Raw genomic sequence first — 19,666 nt, forward strand, 5'->3', positions numbered from 1 at the left:
CTTCGAACGGTTGCTGAACAAGTGGTCATTAAACAAGGACTACTTGTAGCATACTATGATAATTCTGAAGCTAACAACTCTACAGTAGTAATTCAGGAGTTAACTGCTCTTGTAGAATATATGTCTTGATATTAAAATGTAAGATGATGTCTGATTCTTAAATGATAGGTTTTTTTAAAGCAAAATTCTAAAACTATAATTTTAAAATAAATTAATATTTGCAGGAAAGATTTTTCTATGCTAGTGCCAATCATAATTATATGCAACACATAATAAGTACCTTAGCGCAAATCTTTACGCAACACTAAATAAACTTACATTAATAAACAAAACAATAAGTATACTTTCTTTTAATGTCCCCATAAACTTTACAGGTAACATAACATTAATAAAGTTAAGAATGCATAGTGAAAAGTATACATTTCTCCACTATGATTCAGTAACTGCAAAATATTTCATAATGTCTGGATGTTGTTCAGAATTACTTACATGCTACTTCCAGAGAAGCATTACGACTTACAGCTTCCCCCAGATAGTTCCTGGCAACACACACATAGCTTCCTTCATCTGGTTTACTCCTGCGTCCATGTACAATTCTTAAGAAAAATAAAGATCCACTAGGAAGCAACATGCGGTGTGAGCGGGGGTCATCTTTGTCAGTCTCCACACGCTCTCCATCTTTGTACCACTCAATAGTGGGAGTTGGTCTTCCTTCAGCCTTGCAGTTCAAAGTTGTAGGCTCTCCTTTAGAAACAATAACATCAGATGGATGCTCTACTATTCGAGGTGGAAAGTCTTCTTGGCGAAGACGAGATCCTAATGACAAAGTACAAACAGAAAATAATCACTAAGCCATTTTTAAAACTCATAATTTCCATAAATGAAATAAATATTTATAGACACTCTTTTTGGGAAGCCAGTCCCACTGAATCACCAAGGTTTAATTCTGAATGGATTTATCCACACAAACATACAAACATGGGTGCATGGTAATATCCTGCTCATAAACACCATAAATATATATTAGAAAAATATATTCAGGTTCTTCAATGTAGTGCACTTAAGACTGGCCCATATAAATAAAATTCAATTTGGAATTGAAAATTAGATCATTTTTCACCCATTACTTTTTTGAATTACTACATTTGTGGGACTATTCATTTCCTATGGAACTGAGAATTGGAGAATGAATTGCACAGGCATTTAGGGAGGCTAGAAGAAATGTTTGTTCTTTTAAGAAAGATGTAGATATTATATGAAAAATATATTTAGAATCATATAAACAATGGCCACTATACATCCTTCTCTTAAAAGAGTAACCAAAAAGCAGATCCTTATATAGAAATAGTTCCACTTTACTGTTCTGAAACATCAGTAGCAATAATTAATTGCTTTAAAAACATTTTATGATTTTTAAAAATAGATATATCTAGGATAGTTATGGTCCTGCCTTCCTAGGTTACACGTGCCTTGCTACTGATACATTATTCTTTCTGTGTACTGAAGCAACTTCATAGCAGTGTCTTTCCAGTATGATTACCTGGAAACAAATGGCATAATTATGAACTACACTATAGTATTTGTCAAGAAAATCAATGTGTGTATTTAAACTTGTGTATGTTTGACATGAGAGGCATGTATTTTGCAAGCTTATATCCATCATTTAATATAGGAAAAAATAAAGATAATATTCTTACACTGAATACCCTTCTTTGAGAAGAGATAAGCATGCAACCTTAGTGGTTTCAAGGCATTCCAAACCTGATGGCAGTTTGGAATGCCTTGAAAACCAGACCATGGGATACGGTGGATGGGCCTCCCCTGTTTGTGATGTTTTATATTCTGATGTGTTGTCTGGATTGCCAGCTTGTAATTTTTTTGTATTTTTTTCTGGACTAATTTATTGTTCTTTGTTGTATGAGCCACCCACAGTCAGTTGGAGTCAGGCAGAATAAAATTGAATGCATAAAATAAATAAAATGTATTCTTACAAGGTCAATGTAAGGTCTATCACTGGATTTTACTCATGAAATAAGTAGCCATGCTATATTTTGTTGAACAACAATTTGTTGCAGGAACAATAAACTGCAAGTGTTTATGCATTTTCTTAAACCTAATTCATAAAAGGGAAAAAAAATCTCTCAGACTAGGAACTGCTTAAAAAGCTTTAGTGCACTCTCAGTTTATTTGAAAAAAGTGTATTTGTTTTCTTATATTCATATTTATTGGTAATTGGTTGCAATCTTACAAAAGCAGAGTGAATTTTCATTAACATTATAATTGATTATATCATTGAAGATTGTAGCATAAACATCATTTCTATCAAATACAGACAATATCTTATTATGTAAAGTAGTCTAGACATTTGTCCGTTTAGTAATTCATTACAAACATTCTTGGATCAGGTGGTAAATTTTGACTGGAAGAAAAAAGGAAATACTAGAAAACAGTTTCTACTGCTGTAAATTCAATGAGTGTCACAAAAAGAGCCAGTAAACAATAAATAATGTACAGTAGTAGATATGATCAATTACTTTTTTGTATCTAGATTGTATCTCCCAATTTCCCTCTGTATATGTGGTCCTCAGTATTAACAGATATCTCTTTCATTTGGATTTACACTTTCCTACTTCCTATGTTTAACTTTCAAAGGAACTTCCTGCTTTGCCATGTGTACACAAAATAATGTAATTAGCAAAACTGACTTAGTTTGCTGCTTTGACATCAAAATCAAACTGTAGCCTGTTCTGCTACTTCATTCTGCCTTCTCCAGTCATGTTCTCCTTTCCGGTTGCATGAGCTTATCAAATGGTGACTATTTTTTCCCTCAGGGGGTCACTCCCTCCCATGCTTATAACTCATCATTATCAGTTAATCCTGCTCTGCAATCTTTTTTCACCTAAGCAGGTAATGGTACTTCTGAACATGAGTCAGAACAGATGTCAAGTGAGATCCCCAAAAAGCACTATTCAACTGTCATGCAATGGATTTTGGATAGTAAAAGACAGCGGCTATCTGCCATGGATAGATGAGCAATAAATAGCAATACAAAAATACACAAACAAATAAGTTCTGGCTTATGATGTTTGGTGCAAAATTATATACTTTTGACATGTGCAAGATGCTTTAACTCTTTCCTACACAAATATATAAATTCAAACTTGAATTTATCAGTATGCAACTCTATCACTGAAAAGCTACTTAAAAATTAAACTGACCCTCCTTCTCCACCCCATTAAGCATTAAGATATGATGAGAATTTTCCATATATACCAACAATTTCTTCCCACCTGAGATCTAAAAATGAAACAACTTAAATGGTTTTTCTTTTCACTTTGTACTCTAAGATAGCAGATGGCTTGCCTTCAGGGTGAAACTAGTATGCTTTTCTCTCTAATATTAAAAACCATAGGCAACCAAAGAAAGAGTATTTTCAGTTGAAATGAACATCAGTGCATCTGATAATATGCACTATATTTGGCTGTTGTTTTTGTTATATCTTATATGATGGGAGGGGGGGAACCTGAAGCTAGCATTTCTTCCAAGAAAAAGTGATACTCATTACTGCTATCATTGTTCATTATTTTGCATTACCAACAATTCTATTTCAATCAACAACCAATAAAGATATTGAATTACAAATCTGCCCTTCTATCAGAATGCTTTTTTAATGTTAAGGATTTTTTTTTTTTTTTGCTTAATCAAATAACTGATGGAAACTTACACCTATATATTTACCTGGAAATATTTTCTTTATTTTTTATTTTTATTTATTTTCAAATTTGTATGCCACCCATCTCCCCCAATGGGTGACTCTGGGTGGCTCACAATAATAAAAAAAGAAGAAAAAACACAGGACTCTCCAGACATGGACATAATCTCTAAATAGTTAAAAAACATATATTAAAAATGGGCTAAAAACCTCCTATAATTTGGCCCCAAAAAACCTGTAAGATGCTGGGGGGGGACAACCCCTCACCCCACCAGCCATCTCCACAGGTGCGGGCCCCCCTCTGGCCCCCAGGCCTTCTGGCAGAGCCAGGATTTGATCTCTTTCCTGAAGGCCATGAGGGAGGGGGCACACCGTACCTCAGGCGGCAAGATGTTCCATAGGGCGGGCGCTACAGCAGAAAAGGCTCTCTGCCTAGACCCCACCAATTGAAATTCCTTGACAGGTGGGGTCTGCAACCTGCCCCTTCTGCTGCACTGAGTGGGGGGGGCTGAGATGACTGGGGCGAGGCGGTTCCTCAGATAACCTGGTCCCATGCCATGAAGGGCTTTAAAGGTGATGACCAACACCTTGAATTGGACCCGGAAACAAACTGGCAACCAATGCAGCTCACGCAACAGGGGTGTTATACGTGCCCTCCTAGGGGCATTAAGAACTGTCCGCGCCACTGCATTCTGTACCAGCTGTAGCTTCCGGATACTCTTCAAGGGTAGCCCCATGTAGAGCGCATTACAGTAGTCCAACCCGGAGGTGACCAGGGCATGAGTGACCGTGCAGAGGCCCTCCTGATCCAGGAAGGGGCGTAACTGCCGTACAACACGAAGTTGTGCAAAGGCCCTCCTAGCCATGACTGCCACCTGTTCTTCAAGCAGGAGTTGTGAGTCCAGGAGAACCCCCAGATTACGCACCAGGTCTGTCTGGGGTAGTGCAACCCCGTCAAGAACCAAAGATGACATATCATATTAAACTAGTAGGGCTTAGTTATGAATAAACATTTATGTGATATTATCAGTCAATTAATTCTAGATAACTGATGTAGAGTTGTTTTGTGTGAGATGGGTGGCTATATAAATGTGACAAATAAATATGTAGGAAATACTTTCATTTGATAAAACTTATTTCTGCATATAACTGCACAACCATCAGCTTTTGACAGGAGCTGCTTATAAAGCATGAAATACAATTCTTTATTCCATTTATATAATTAAACTCTGATTGTAACTAACTACTACTAATATAACAATCTGATGACATCCTGTTTAATAAAACACAAGCTTATACTGAATTTTATAGCTGTGGCATTATAGGCAAACTAGCTTTAGCAAATTTAATAAAGTTTCATGCTTCCAGAACTAACTGCATGTTTCTCAAAAGTAAATGTAATTGCACATTTCATGAATAAATAAATGATACCACTGAACATGACTTGCACAGCAACTGACAGATCAATTTCAAAGGAAAGGACTAAAAGTTATGTATAACTCAAAATAACACATTAACCACTTATTAACTCTGATATCATGAACTCCATACAAAAAAAAACCCCTACTATGTTGTTGTTGTTGTTATTATATCATGCAGTAGCCATGGCTTAGATAAAATCTGTATTTCTTTATATATTCTGGAACCTATTCAGATTTTCCTATGTCACAGGCAAGTTCTTCTATTGCAATGATTTCTTCCATTTCTCCATTCATGTAAATCCAGTTATATATTATTGTTGGACTGTAATTATCAATTTTCTAATGCTCTTTTGGCAGTAGGATTACACAGAATTCCCTTTGCTTAATGACAGAGAGCATACTAGCTAATTCTGTCAATTTTTAGTACTAATTTAGACAGTACTCACATTGATTTTTCCTTCTGCTTTATCCAGTCCATCAAGGTTGGCAGTTACAAAAAATATTATTCGTAACAATTTGAATAACAATTTGAAGGAATTAGTTCAGTGTCTTACTGGAGTTTTTAATAAACATTCCAGTAACAAAATCTATTTCATTAAGTACAACAAACTGAAAATAGTTTCACATAAAATGCCTACTTTTTTAACATTAGTATTTTGTTGCTCAAAAAAGGAATATATTTTACAGTTACTTTTTGTCTTAATTCTGTATATAATAATTAATACACAGCAAAATAGCATCACAAGCAAATGTGATGCTTGTGATGCTTCAGTGTACTGTTGTGACAAAGTTCCTTTAACTTATGCCTTGTGCAGTGTGTGATTCTTTTAAAAAATAAGTTTGTTCTTCTACAATGAGAAACTAATAAGAAGTGATAAGAAACTGAAGTAGTCTATATGTTATTTGAGTTCAAAAAGCAATAATACTCAAGTGAAAAGGCTATGCCAGAAAAACACAAGCTACTACTTCAGGTCATAAATGTTAGCTAACCATTTATTTTCAGTAAGCATAATGTGTGTATCTTCCCTTACCAAGGGGGGGAAAAGTTAAATGTCCACAATTTACATACATTGAATGCAACTGAAGTTAAACATATGAAGTACAAATAGTTGTTATTGATAATAGACCATTATTCTTTGTATCACAGAAGTAAGTTGATACCTTTTTGAAAATATGGCACCACTTTTAATAATTAAACCATTTTAATTCAACTTTTTTTTACATCTTGGCATATCGCTATATCAGCACCACCTTGCTCAAACGTAATCTAATTTATATTTTCTGGAAACAAAATTTCAGGTCCTAAAATAACATAATTTCTACAGTAACCACAATACTGTAAACAAGTATTTAATATATTTAATAATGGAATTAATCCTTCAAAAATCTGATTATGATTTCCTGAAGGACTGAATTAAATAGCAGTTTAATTTGCAATGATCTGGGATTATTTAGGATTCCAGGATGGAATTGTTAGGATGACAGAAAATCTTTAAATACATGCATTGTTCACATATGGCTTCTATTTACTTGTCCATTTAAGACAGGAAAAGGCTGATAGAGTTTTAGTATATTCTATATATACTCTATGGAACATTTCAACGAGGAAAAAAAATGGTGGCTAGGAAAAGCAGTCAGAACACATACATAAAAAGCTATAGTGAAGATTTGAAAACAAAAAGAACGCATATGGAAAATAGGAAGAGGTCACATTTATAAAGAAACATAAATAATGGGGAATTATAGAAGAATACAAGCAGCTAAGTAAGGTGGTATGCTCCCTTTTATTGGATATGTTCAACAAGAATGTAGACAGTTAACCCTCTGGGATGCTTTATTTTGGCATTGAGCAGGGAACTGGTGTTATTGGCCTAACTGTACCCTTTCAATTCCATGTTTCTATGTTCTAGAGGGGAAAAGCCCAAATATTTAAGAGCCCATGCCTCTTAAATATTGCATATATTCAAGCACCTTTGAAATTCATGTGAGTTTTATTGTTTTAGAATGATTTTCTTTGAGTTAAAACATAAAAACTCGTATGTTTGAGTTTTTAATTTAATTTTAGGACTGATTTTTGTTGTATGCCACCCAAAGTCATTATACAATTGGGTAGCCTTATAAATTTAATAAAAAAGTAAAATAAAATTCCAAGGCTTATATTTTAGAGCTCTTCAAATCTATTATTCCCTTTTCAACATACTGCTTAAAGAATAGAATAGAAATTCAGTTATGTTGATGTCACTCAGTCTGAAAATTAGGATGGACCAGCAGAGACATTCAGCATAAATTTCAGAAGTAGTAAATATAAACATCTCCAACAACAGTTTGTTTATACACAAATATCCTTATTTTTTACCATAAGAAAGAACCTTCCAATTATTAAAGTGACTGCCATAGTTGGTGCTAAAAAAACATATTAACAGTTGAATGTATGTAACAGCTTATTAAAATAGCAGAAAGGGGGATTATTACTAGCAATTTCTATTATTTTGATTGGCTGGACATTAAGACATCACTTTAAACACCTACAAACCTGGAATTATGAAGAAAAAATATTGTAAAACAAAGCCTAGTAAATTTCTTGTATGCCAAAAGAAGTTTTAAAAAAAATTACTTAGCATTAATACAAGTAGTTAGCACAGCTAGAGGGAAGTTCCTATCTCTTGGCATAATAACAAATCTTCAACATAGAGAGCCTAGGGGTGAGATTTTTTTTTTTCCTCCTCTGTAACTAACTTAATGAATGAAGTACTAATTAACATTATGGCATTGATAAATGGAGAGAGAGATTAGAGATGTACTTGATAGTCAGTCTTTCCCAGATGGACTGTCAAAGCCACATTAATTCCTATCTCATTGGAGCATCTGCTTCTCCCATAATCCCCTGCCCCTTGGTATAACGAACACAAACTGTTGTGACTCAATTCGATTTATATCAATCTAATTTCTTTTAATCCAATTTGTATTCCAATCTACTTCCTTCTAATCACTTAAATCTTCAGCCCCCATCTGGTAAATTTTCTCTCAAAATTAACGGAGCAGATGCCTCTACAATTGTCTTCCACAGTCAGGCTAATCATGGCCTAGCTGGGGCCTACAGAATATTCTCAATTGATACGTGACTTCCACTGTTGCTGTTCTTGTTATAAAATGGTGATGGATGAATACCATTTTGTTTAATTGGCTGTCCTCACAAAATTTAAATAGGAAAAAACTGGAAATTTAAAAGATGGAAACAAAAAAAAAATAAGGAAAGAGATTGTTTTATAATGGTTGGTTGTCATCCTAGTGTTTCTTATGACTTTCATTGGAAGTCACAAAAATAAAATGGACAACAATAACACAAATTGTTTTACATAAACTTTGAATGTTATTACCACTAAAATGATGGAATTACTTTGATGGCTTTTGAAGATTGTGGAAAGAAAGTGCAATACATTCATATAAAAAGACTGAAGATATACCCACACACACATGTACAATTTTTAAAGCGTACTTAAATGTTTCTGATAACAATTTTTTTCCTGATTAACATTTAATTTTACCTATTTCTTTATGATTACTCATTATATATCTTACCCTCTTCTAGATTTCTTGAACATGTACATGTTGATTATTGTCTTGACAATACAACAAGAACATTAATCCTTTTTGTCAAATGCTGCTATATATCATATGTAGATATATAGCAGTAAAAAATAAGCTTGTTCTCTGCTAAATGAACATTTTTGCTCCTGTAAAGCAATCTATGAAGAGCTGTGTAATAAAATAACCTGCAGAATTTTCTAAAAAAATTCAGTGCTATATAGTTAAAGTTTTCAGTCATCAGTTTTGCTGCTAGAAAAATACAGAAAATGGAAAACCAAATAATTGCAATGAACAGATGCTATAAATATAACTTTAAAATATAGCTTTAAAATGATTTTTAGAAAGTGAAACCAAAGTTGTAACAAGTAAAATTAATAATGGAAAGAATTTTCAAGATACATATCTTTAAAAAGTTACTACTAGTTAGCTTTGTTTACCTTGTTCAGTCATGTAGTTGCAATATTAGTTTATCTCCACTTATCATATGATAGTATTCCTGAATTGGAACAACCAAAAGGGTATGTTCCATCACAGATGTGTCATGAATGTTGCCTTCTTATGGAAGTCCATGATCTTCCTCTCCTTATTTTAAACAAAAGCATAGGGTAGCCACAATATAGAAGGTGCTCTATTATGGCTACCATATCTCAGCTGCAAAAGTCTGGATTGACCCCAGAGCACAACCAAGAATTTTTTTTCCTGTAATTCTTTACTACCATCTACAGGTAGTCCTCAATCGCAATTGGAACCGGTTCTTCCATCACTAAGCGATGCAATCAATAAGTGTGCTTTGCCCAATTTTATGACCTTTTTGCCATGGTCATTAAGCAAATCACTGTAGTTGCTAAATGAATCACATGGTTGTTAAGCAAATCTGGCTTCCCCCATTGACTTTGCTTGCTGGAATGGCAATTATGTGACCCCGGGATGCTGCAACTGTCATAAATACATGCCAGTTGCCAAGCACCTGAATTTTGTTCTCGTGATTAAGGGGACACTGTGATGGTCATAAGTGCAAGGACCAGGCGTAAGTCACTTTTTTCAGCGCCATCGTAACTTTGAACAGTCGTTAAACAAATGTTCATAAGTCAAGGACTACCTGTAATGGTCATCTGAATTTCTACAGACAAGGTATGATAGCCCTATACTTCTTCAAATATTTAAATCATAAGTTATTTTAGCTTCTAACTGTAGACATCACTAACAATAACTGGATTTACAGATAAATCACAAATAAATTGTAACCTTATTATAAAATGCAAATAAAGATGGTGTGGTGATTAAGATATGTGGTGCTTAACTACGGAAACCCAGATTCAAGTCCACCCTCAAGCACAAAAGTGCACTGTGTGACTTTTCTCCAGTCATTCTTAATTATCCCAACTTGCCTCATAGGTTTGTTCTTTTGGAAAAAAAAAAACCTAAGGAGTAAATACTAGGAAAACTACCTTTGACTCTGAAGGACAGGTGAGACATTTATGTAAATATAAATCTTTCAAGACATCATTCAGTCAGTCAGAAAACCAACAGCCATGTTTTACAATAAAGTGTATGAACTTCCTTCAGAGGCTCCTCAGATATTACACATTACAAAAGCATAACCAATATGGGAGTAACCCAAAGCATATGTTTCCATAGCTAGGATATTGCTATCCAAGGAAAACCAGATGGGTAAGCCTGCCATGATTACCTGATGATTTCCAATGACAGTTGGCTTATGTGCCAACTCAAATTTAGAATCTTCCAATTCAGGAAGAATGCAACTTTATCCAGAACATGCTAGATGTTTACTTTCTATACCAGGGACTATTTACCTACAGTATGCCTGCCTTGTTCCACAGGATCCAGTTCAATAATCTCAGTGTGTACATTACCAAGTCCAAAGACTTATCACAGACTCATTTGATTCAAATGACTGTGATAAAAAGAACTGGGTATAATCAATATACAAACAGCATTTCATCCATATCCTCAGATTATTTATTTCAGTATTAGAAAGCTGTTAAGAAGCATGCTTCTCTGTTTCAATATTATGGATATAAATTTTTAATTATTTGTTTACTTAATATGCTTCCTCTAAACTAATTTTGGATCATCAGTTGAAATATTCAGCTTTTAACCAAGCAGGGTTTTAAGGTTTTTGTTGTTTTTGTTTTTGGGCGGGGGTAGTATTAAGTTCAAATTCTTATAAGTAACACATTATTCTTGTTTCCAGAGCAATGTGCTGATTCTTTCTGTAATCTTGCTGAAAGTTTTGCTGCAGTGACACATAAGTGGATTAACAGTTATTCATGTGGAAAGGCGGCATACACAGCATTCCAATAATAATTCATGTGAAGAAAATTGGCACCAACCCAAGCAACCAAAATCCATGTTGAATATTTCAGATTATTTAGCACCTTACAGAATTTCTTTGCCATTTACATGTCCTTATCTCTATATTGCACATGTGGTACAGCAACTCTCACTTCAAGCCTTTTTCCCAATGTAATTTTCTTAAACTAAATACCATGTATTTGAAAACTTACTTATAATTGTTGATAATTGAATACCTAAGAAAATATTTTCCCCAGTATTTAGCACATAACCTTGAGGACAGTAAAAAAAAAATTAAAATTAAAATTAAAATAAATAAATATCTTAGGGTATAATAACCAGAATATTACTTTATGAACTACATATAGACAAAATATATTTTTGTCCCCATCTTCTTTCTCAAGATTAATCTTCCAATCCTTGTATGCTATCTCCAGTTACTGCTTGCTCTGTCTGCTTGCAGTGACAGGTGGTCTAGATTTTCCACTTAGAAATCTGGTCACCCTGTATTTGTAACACCTCTCCAGTTAGTGTCATCTGTGAATTTAATTAACATGCAGTTTACCCGCTTGTGTAGATTATTAGTGAAGATGTTAAATAAAACAGAACCCAAACAAAATCTCTGCATCAAAGCAAATGACACCTTTTTTCTGATTCTGTACATGACTGCCTATCATTACTTTCTATTTTTAGCTTTAAACTAGTTGTTAGTCTGTGTGATAATGCAAAATCATAGCCAATTTGCATTAATCATTTAAGCACAGATTAATGGAACATAGCATCAGATTCTGGCAATAATAGTAGCAAGCTTGTTCATATATCTTTTAAAAAATGTAAACCAAAATAAAAGCTTGTATTTTGCAACTCTTTTAATTCTACACTTTGTTCCTACTTATTCTTTCTTACCTATTGGTTTATAAACCACTCTACATTACTAGAGTATAAAATTTATAAAATAATTGCTTCCAAGAGCTTGTGACACAGAGAAGAATTAGTGTGTTCCAACAAAAGGAAACATTTTTTTTAATTAAAAGATAAAGTTAGTTTTAATATCTTTAACAGATGCCAAAATACATTTTGAAACAGGCTATTAATCAGTTAACAGTCAGTCAGTAGGGGCATCCACTAGCTGGCCAGGATCCCCCTTTCATTTCCCTCAACAATATTAATATAAATACTCTTATATAGAAGGAGAATTATTTCTGGCTACTCTTCAGTTATTCCATCCATCCATCCATCCATCCATCCATCCATCCATCCATCTATCTCTGGATACCCTTCAGCTATTCTCTCTCTTTCTCCCTCCTTCTCTCTCTTCCTCCCCCCCCCCCCCAATATATATCCCCTCTTATTCCTATGGGTGGTATGTGTCTTCCTCAATCTTGGGTCCTCTACCAGAGGCCTGGGGGTTTGAGGGTTCTGCACAGTATCTTGGCTGCTCCTGGCACTACACTGTTCTGGGCAGAGAGTTCTGATGTTCTTCCTGAGATCTGTTGGAGCCACTCTCCCAGCTTAGGAGTTACAGCCCTGAGTGCTCCTACCACCACTGGGACCACTTTGGCCTTTACTTTCCACATCCTCTCTAGTTCCTCCTTCAGGCCCTGGTACCTCTCCAGCTTCTCATACTGGTCCTTGTCTACTTGTATGTGAATATATATATATATATATATATATATATATATATGTATGTATATGTGTGTGTGTGTGTCTGTGTGTGTGTGTGTCTGTGTGTGTGTGTGTCTGTGTGTATATATTTATGTATCCATGTGTGTGTGTGTGTGTGTGTGTGTGTGTATACACACACACACACATAGAGAGAGAGAGAGAGAGGAGAGTGGGAGGGGGGGAGGGGGGGAGAGAGAGAGAGAGAATAAATATTCCCATAAGTTCTTCTAAAGATGTGTCACTACTGGGATACTGATATAATTTAGGTGAGATACAGGGTAAAGCCATAACCCCTAAATTTTTAAAAAATATTACTGTAAATAACAATTACAATAACAGAAAGTTTGTAAGCATATAGCTGCCCTCCTCTGAAAGAGAGAGCTCCCTGTTTATATCATGGTGGACTTGGTTCTTTGACAGAATTATTGATAAGGCAAAAAGGTTGACAACCACTACTCTAGATATAATCAGATTGTGAGTACTGTTTTTAAACACTCAAAAATAACTTTTCTAGAGAAATACTGTTCCAGAGGAGCGGTACAGCAACTGAAAAAACCCTCTCCTATATTCCCTAATGAAAAATTCCTTAAAAGTAAGGACCTAGAGTGAGCCTCTTTCATAGATCTAATTGGACAGAAAGATACTAACAAGAGAAAGCAGTCTTGAAAATACTCAATTCCTAAGCTATGTAAGGCTTTAAAGGTAACAATGAGTGCCTTGAATTCTACCCAGCAGCCAGAAGCTAGTGCAGCTCATGCAGGGGTGTTATACAGAAAAATCACATAAAACCCCATAACAATTTGAGAAACTACTCTTTGTATCCTTGGTATCTCGTACTCTGTACTCATACTCGGTAGTGAGACTCCTCGAGAGAAAAAGCACTGGAAGCAACTTAGAGGATTGACTTGTGACCTTCTCTGCCAGCTTCCTCTTTGCTTGTGAGAAGCTGGCAGGGAAGGTCACAAATGGCAATCATGTGACCACAGGATGCTGCAACTGTTGTCAGCGCGAGCTGGTTGCCAAATGCCCAAATCGTGATCATGTGACCATGGGGGCATGTGACAATCAGAATTTCAAGGACCAGTCGTAAGTACCACTCATTCAGTGCCATCATAACTTTGAACAGTCGCTGAATGAGTGGTCGTAACACAAGGACTACCTGTATCTACAACATTCCAAATTCTGTTAAATAAATTACCTGATCAAATAATGAGATAACACCTCAGCTCTCTTCAAAATGCAAAGTGATGTGATGGTAGTTACTTTTGAATGAAAACAGAAAAAAGATACTTCCTAGCAGACTTTATCAAACCTGTCTCTGTCACATACCATATCAAGTCAGCATATATCATTTCTGCTTTTTGTAATAAAGAGCCACTAACTACTACCACAATCTTCTTTGTCCTCTTGCTAATAACAGGTACATAATTTTGCTCTTCAGAGCTCCAGTATCTCATTCCTATTCACTATAGTCTCTATTCCTTCCCTGCATACTTAGAAAGTTAATTTTCTCAGGACCCCAAAGCTATTTCTAAATTCCAGGAGTATGTGGAATACTTTTCTTTAATTTTTTTGTATTTTTATTTCATTTATTTATTTATTTTGAGAGGGGGTAGGGGGCATTGTCAGTCTCAGTGTTATATAGCAGTTAAGATACTGAACTCAGTCTGGACAGATCCAAGATCAAGTTCCCCTTAGCAATTAAAACTCTGAATGACTTTGGCCCAGCCATATTCTCTTAGCTCAAAATAACCTTCAGTGTTAATTTGAGGATAAAATGAAATGAAACTAAATAAAACGAAGTGAAATCCCTATGTGAGCCAATGTTGTAAGCTGATTGTCAATAAAATCCATAGCAGCTATTTTGTGGATAGGCAAGCACTTTACATCAGCTTATATCAAAGCACATACAACATGCCCCCAAATGACACACACTAATAAGCCTGAACAAAACAGTTTTCCTAAATTGTGACTTCATTACAAAATCAAGTATTTTACAATCTGAAAGGATGAAATAATACCAATTCCAGCTGGAGTCCAGAAAATAATAAACTCTTATATATAAATTTATCAAATTTCAACCGATAGATGTAGAAACCTAAATTTGCCCCCATACCAGGGGCAAAAGTAAATTTAACAGAGATCATAATATCTTTTCATTAAAGGATATTGTGAAAATTGGGAACAAGGAAGAAAGAAATACTTCCAATGCCTTTTGTAAGTACACTTTGATATTATTCTGACGATGATGATGATGATGATGATGATGATGATGATAATATAAAAAAGTTTTCAAGTTGTAGAAGTCTTTATAGATTGGAGAAAGTTTTGATATCTTTAAAAGTATTATTGTTGGTTGCACAGCCAGCAAGTCTATCTGGCATACTGTGTGACCAACAATAATAATTTTAAAAATAACAAAACTTTCTCCCATCTATAAAGACTTCTACAACTTGAAAATGCATTTTTTTAAAATCAATGGATTATAATCTTCTATATACTACTAAAACTCTCCTGTCTGTAACCTTTAGGTAATTTTTGTTGGGAAATTGTTGGCAACAATTTCCCAACAAAGGTACTTCAAATGGGCTAAATTACAGGATGCAAGGATCCACGACTCCTGTGGGATTGAAATTTGTGGCTACTTCAGCACTGCACTGCAGCAGTCAGCCCAGGTCACATAATCATCATGGGCATATTCCTGACCTCTTCCTGCCTCCCTCTGTCCCCTGTACCCAATCAGCTGGTAGCAAGGCCTGACAGGCAAGCACTGATTGGATCCTTTGGAACTAAGGCAGAAATCTGAAATCTCTTAACAGCAGTTGGCAGTGAGGGAATGACGAGGGAATGATGAGGGAGTGACTGGATGCCTGTTGGCAAGGTAGGGCTAGCTGGTGTGTGCTGGTGGCCAATGGGTGAGCCCTCTTCCTTCCTCAAGGGAGGGGGCCCTTGGGGACATGCCAGAATATGGAGTTGGGATGCAGTTTTCCCCACAGACTGTGGCTCTCTTGGTTCCACCTCCCCCCAGCAATGTAGCAGGCCGAGGAGGAGGAAGAGAGGGAGGGGGAGGATGCAGCTTCACCGGGGCTATCCTGAGGGTCCTGAGGGGATGGCAAACAGCACAATCCTATAATATATATGGAAAATAAGGGAGGGAGGGAGGACCGGAGGGCAAGGGAGGAAGGGAAGAAGGGAGGGAGGGAGGAAGAGGGAGGGAGGGAGATTTCTGCCAGCTTACCACTAGCAAAATCAATGGGGAAGCCAGCAGTAAGTCACAAGTCACTCATACTCCCACTGCTCTTTTTGCTCTTGATAATTCTATTTCTCTGTTTAGGTAAGGAAATATCTCTGAAACAATGACCCAATGGGTCACTGGTTGTCTAGCTATTATTAACATTATTAACATTATTAACATCATCATCATCATCATCATTATTATTATTATTATTATTATTATTATTAATTTATTATAGCTGCCCATTCCCAAAGATTCTGGGTGGCTTACACATACAAATACAAAACAATAAAAACAGTTAATAAGAACAGATAAAAACATACAACCGCACAAGCAGCCTAGACTAAACTATTAAGACTACAGGTAGTCCTGAGTTAACGACAGCAATTGGGACCAGAATTGCCATTGCTAAGCTACATGGTCATAAATCGCAACATCACGTGACCATACCACTTAGTTATGGTGATTCCAGAAGTCCTGGTTGCCATTGTTAAGCAAGGACTGTGTGGGTCATTAAGCGAGGACATCATGTGACCGCAACTTCGGAGTCCCTGCCAGCTTCCCCATTGACTTTGCTTGTGGGAAGCCAGCATGGTATGTCATAAGTCATGATCATGTGACCACGGGATGCTGTGACGTCATTATCATGAGCAGGGTGCCAAGCAACGTGCTGTGATGGCTGGAATTCTGAGGACCAATCATAACTACTACTCTCTCAGAGCCATCATAAGTTTGAACAGTCACTGAACAAGTGGCCTTCAAATGAGGACTACCTGAACTGTCATTAAGAAATGATACATAACTTTGCTTTTTTAGATACATCATTAATATGTTCACATTACCAAAATAAACATCAAAGATGGTACCTAAAAATGTTCTTGCACATCTTTATTCATCTATTTAAAAAATGAATGAAATTTAGATGCTAAATATGTTTTAAGCTCTTTTTATGATTGTTTATGGGCAGAAAGGATCATTAATACAGAGAAAGCAAGTTTTTCTTCATAGATCTGGCCTTAACCCTGAAATAGAGTGGGTTTTTTCCTTAGCAATAACCTATGGTCTCAATGCCGGTTCATTCCTAGGAGAATGCTAATTATGCTGAGTCTGAGATACATATACTCACAAACATATGATAATTGTAGAGAGTAAAAAAAAAAGATTATCTTGATGGGAAGTATGCAGGATCTATTACTTAGGCAAAAGGGGCTGAAACATTTTTTTTTTTTTTTTGGTCTAGAAAAAGATTCAGAAGCAGCTCAGATGCCTCTCTAATTTACTGAAGTATAAGGAGAATATAGCATAGATTTACAACATTCTGTTATAGCCAATATCAATAAAAATAGATTTAACCTTCTTATGGAGTTGATTTCCTGGTCTGGAGTAGATCTACACCCTGGAGTAATTTTTGTGATATAGATGACTGTACATCAGGGATGAAGCTAAAGTCATTCATCATCTTCTACTTATGACCAAAAGCAAGGACCACTGCTGGCATACAAGGTGCCTTTGTGCAGAATTCCACTTAGTTCTCCCACAAAATTTTTTTTTGAATTTTCATAATTGATTATATATAATCAATATATGCATATATGCAAGAGCCTACTGGGTTCTGCATATAGGTTCTGTCACCAGTCTCAGAGGTCAAGTGTCCATGTGCGAAGTGGGCAAGCTTGTGTTACTGATATTCTCTTGATATTCTCTCTCTCTCTCTCTCTCTCTCTCTCTCTCTCTCTCTCTCCTTGCAACTGGTGCCCATCCTCCATGCAGTGCCCTTGTGAAGTACACAATTTGCACAGCAGGCTGTGACAGTCCTGCCTCAGGCTTAATTTGAACTTTGGTCCTCAAGTGAAAGGCCAGTTATTTTAATCCAATCATTTTGGATTAAAACTTCATTTCAGAAAAATGTAGCCATTTGATTACCATGGTTATTATTGTGTGAAGAAACAAAGATATGAGACTAACCCACTAACTCAAAATTGCACATTCCAGCAATATGAACTAGTTTGTATGTGATAAGCTAACCACATGTTCATGTGTATTCTCCATAGTTCTCCATAACGGGAATCAATATTTGATTAGATTTAGATTTAAGCAGCATACTAATGTATGCTTGCTTCTGATTAAGCTCAACTGAATTTAAGGGGTCTGACTTCAGAGTAAATATGCTAATTATTTAGCCTCCAAACTCCCATTACTTACTCAGGTGTGCCTTCAGACATGCAAATACAGTATGGACTCTGCTGTTTCACACCAAACAAGAGATGGCTCCTGGTATCATCTGCTCATAATCAACACTGCTCATACATGTGGAAGCATTTAACAACTGGGGAGGGTCAAAGCTGGCCTTCAGAATCCAGGATTGCACTGCTAAATACTAGTTCCACACTTTCTTGCCAATTTTCAGTAGAAAGCTAAAGGAAATTCATTATGTTAAGCCCCAGTAGGCTTAATGCAACTATAAAACTTAAAAGTTCCCTACCCCCCAAAATAATTCAAACAAAACAAAATTCTCCAGCTCCCTTGCAGTGGCACAATTACATTATCAACACTAATGGCTGAATATTTTTTGTTGCCAAATTTTGCCAATGCCTGCTTTACATGTACTCACAAACTGTCTGAATAATTAATACAGAGATAGCATACAAGACAGTAATGAAATACAGCAATTGCAACAGTTCAACCAGAAGAAATAAAAAGAGAACTAAACTAACCTCTTCCAACCATGCTTAGTGATAGCATTTTTTAAAAAAAATGACAATTAAAATGAAGTAATGACAGCATGCACAATGTTCAGTCTTCTGCATGACTACATATTCAAGAAATACTGTACAAAGAACTTCCTCAAAAAGAAAAAAAAAACTACAGTAATTCACCATAAGAGTAAGAACTGTTTCATCCCTGAAGGTACATATTCAAAATTGTTTTATTTTGAACAATTTATCTACATTCTAAGAAGCCATGGTTAATTACTTCGTCTTTCCAAATCTGCAGTAGTTTTCGTAAAACATTATACGTGTCAACATAATATATACTAGTTTCCTTTCCTGGAGAAAATCTGAATTTAGAACAATATTATCTCAAATACTAGATTAAAACAAACGTAGAAACATTTCTTAAGGAAAAAAAAATCTAATCCTTGGCATTAGATAAAAATCAACAGGTTAAATACTGACTCTAATGGCTTTGTTTTCTTTAATTATATTTCAGGATTATATCCCAATTTTTACTTCTTAATTTGGATGAACAATAATTCCAAACTGTCTAATTATTTTAATTTTAATTATCTTTTTCTAGCTTGTATATATTTTCTTCTGAACTTATAAAAACTTAGAATGGCTAAACACAATGTAACAATATAAAACCATTCCTTCACCCTGAATACATATTGGAAAATAATAATAGTATTTTTTATTACAGTGACAGACCAGGATTTTAAATAATTTTTGTTAAGAAGTTACAAGGTTCAGATTAAGTACATAAACGTTTTGGGGAAAATTAATAGAAATGTCAGACTACTAAACACTATAAATTCAAAAGGCAAACATACTAGGAAAAAACTGAAAATTAATTGACAAAATAATAAAAGTAATTTCTGAATAAATTACTGAAATATTAACATACTTAGTTACTAGATTACCATGTGTATGGCTGTGTGTGTTGTGTCTGTGTGTGTGTGTGTGTATCACAATAAAGTATATGTATGTGTGTACACACACACACATTATC

The 19,666-nt window shown here is 35.3% G+C and overlaps 1 protein-coding gene across 9 annotated transcripts in view; it reads right to left on the bottom strand.

Moving 5' to 3' along the window:
* ROBO2 (roundabout guidance receptor 2) overlaps positions 1-19,666 on the bottom strand; it is a 599,875-nt gene that overhangs the window by 428,233 nt on the left and 151,976 nt on the right. For all 9 annotated transcript variants that reach the window (XM_088144588.1, XM_088144583.1, XM_088144586.1 and 6 more), the window contains exon 2: positions 490-816. In XM_088144588.1, coding sequence (XP_088000714.1) covers positions 490-631 — 142 coding nt within the window. In that variant the 5' untranslated portion in view covers positions 632-816. The remainder of the gene's footprint in view (positions 1-489; positions 817-19,666) is intronic.

The sequence above is a fragment of the Python bivittatus genome, unplaced genomic scaffold (genome assembly GCF_059951505.1).
Source record: "Python bivittatus isolate LINGU-HERP-01145 unplaced genomic scaffold, Pbiv_v1 ctg000350_np1212, whole genome shotgun sequence".
Classification (NCBI taxonomy): domain Eukaryota; kingdom Metazoa; phylum Chordata; class Lepidosauria; order Squamata; family Pythonidae; genus Python; species Python bivittatus.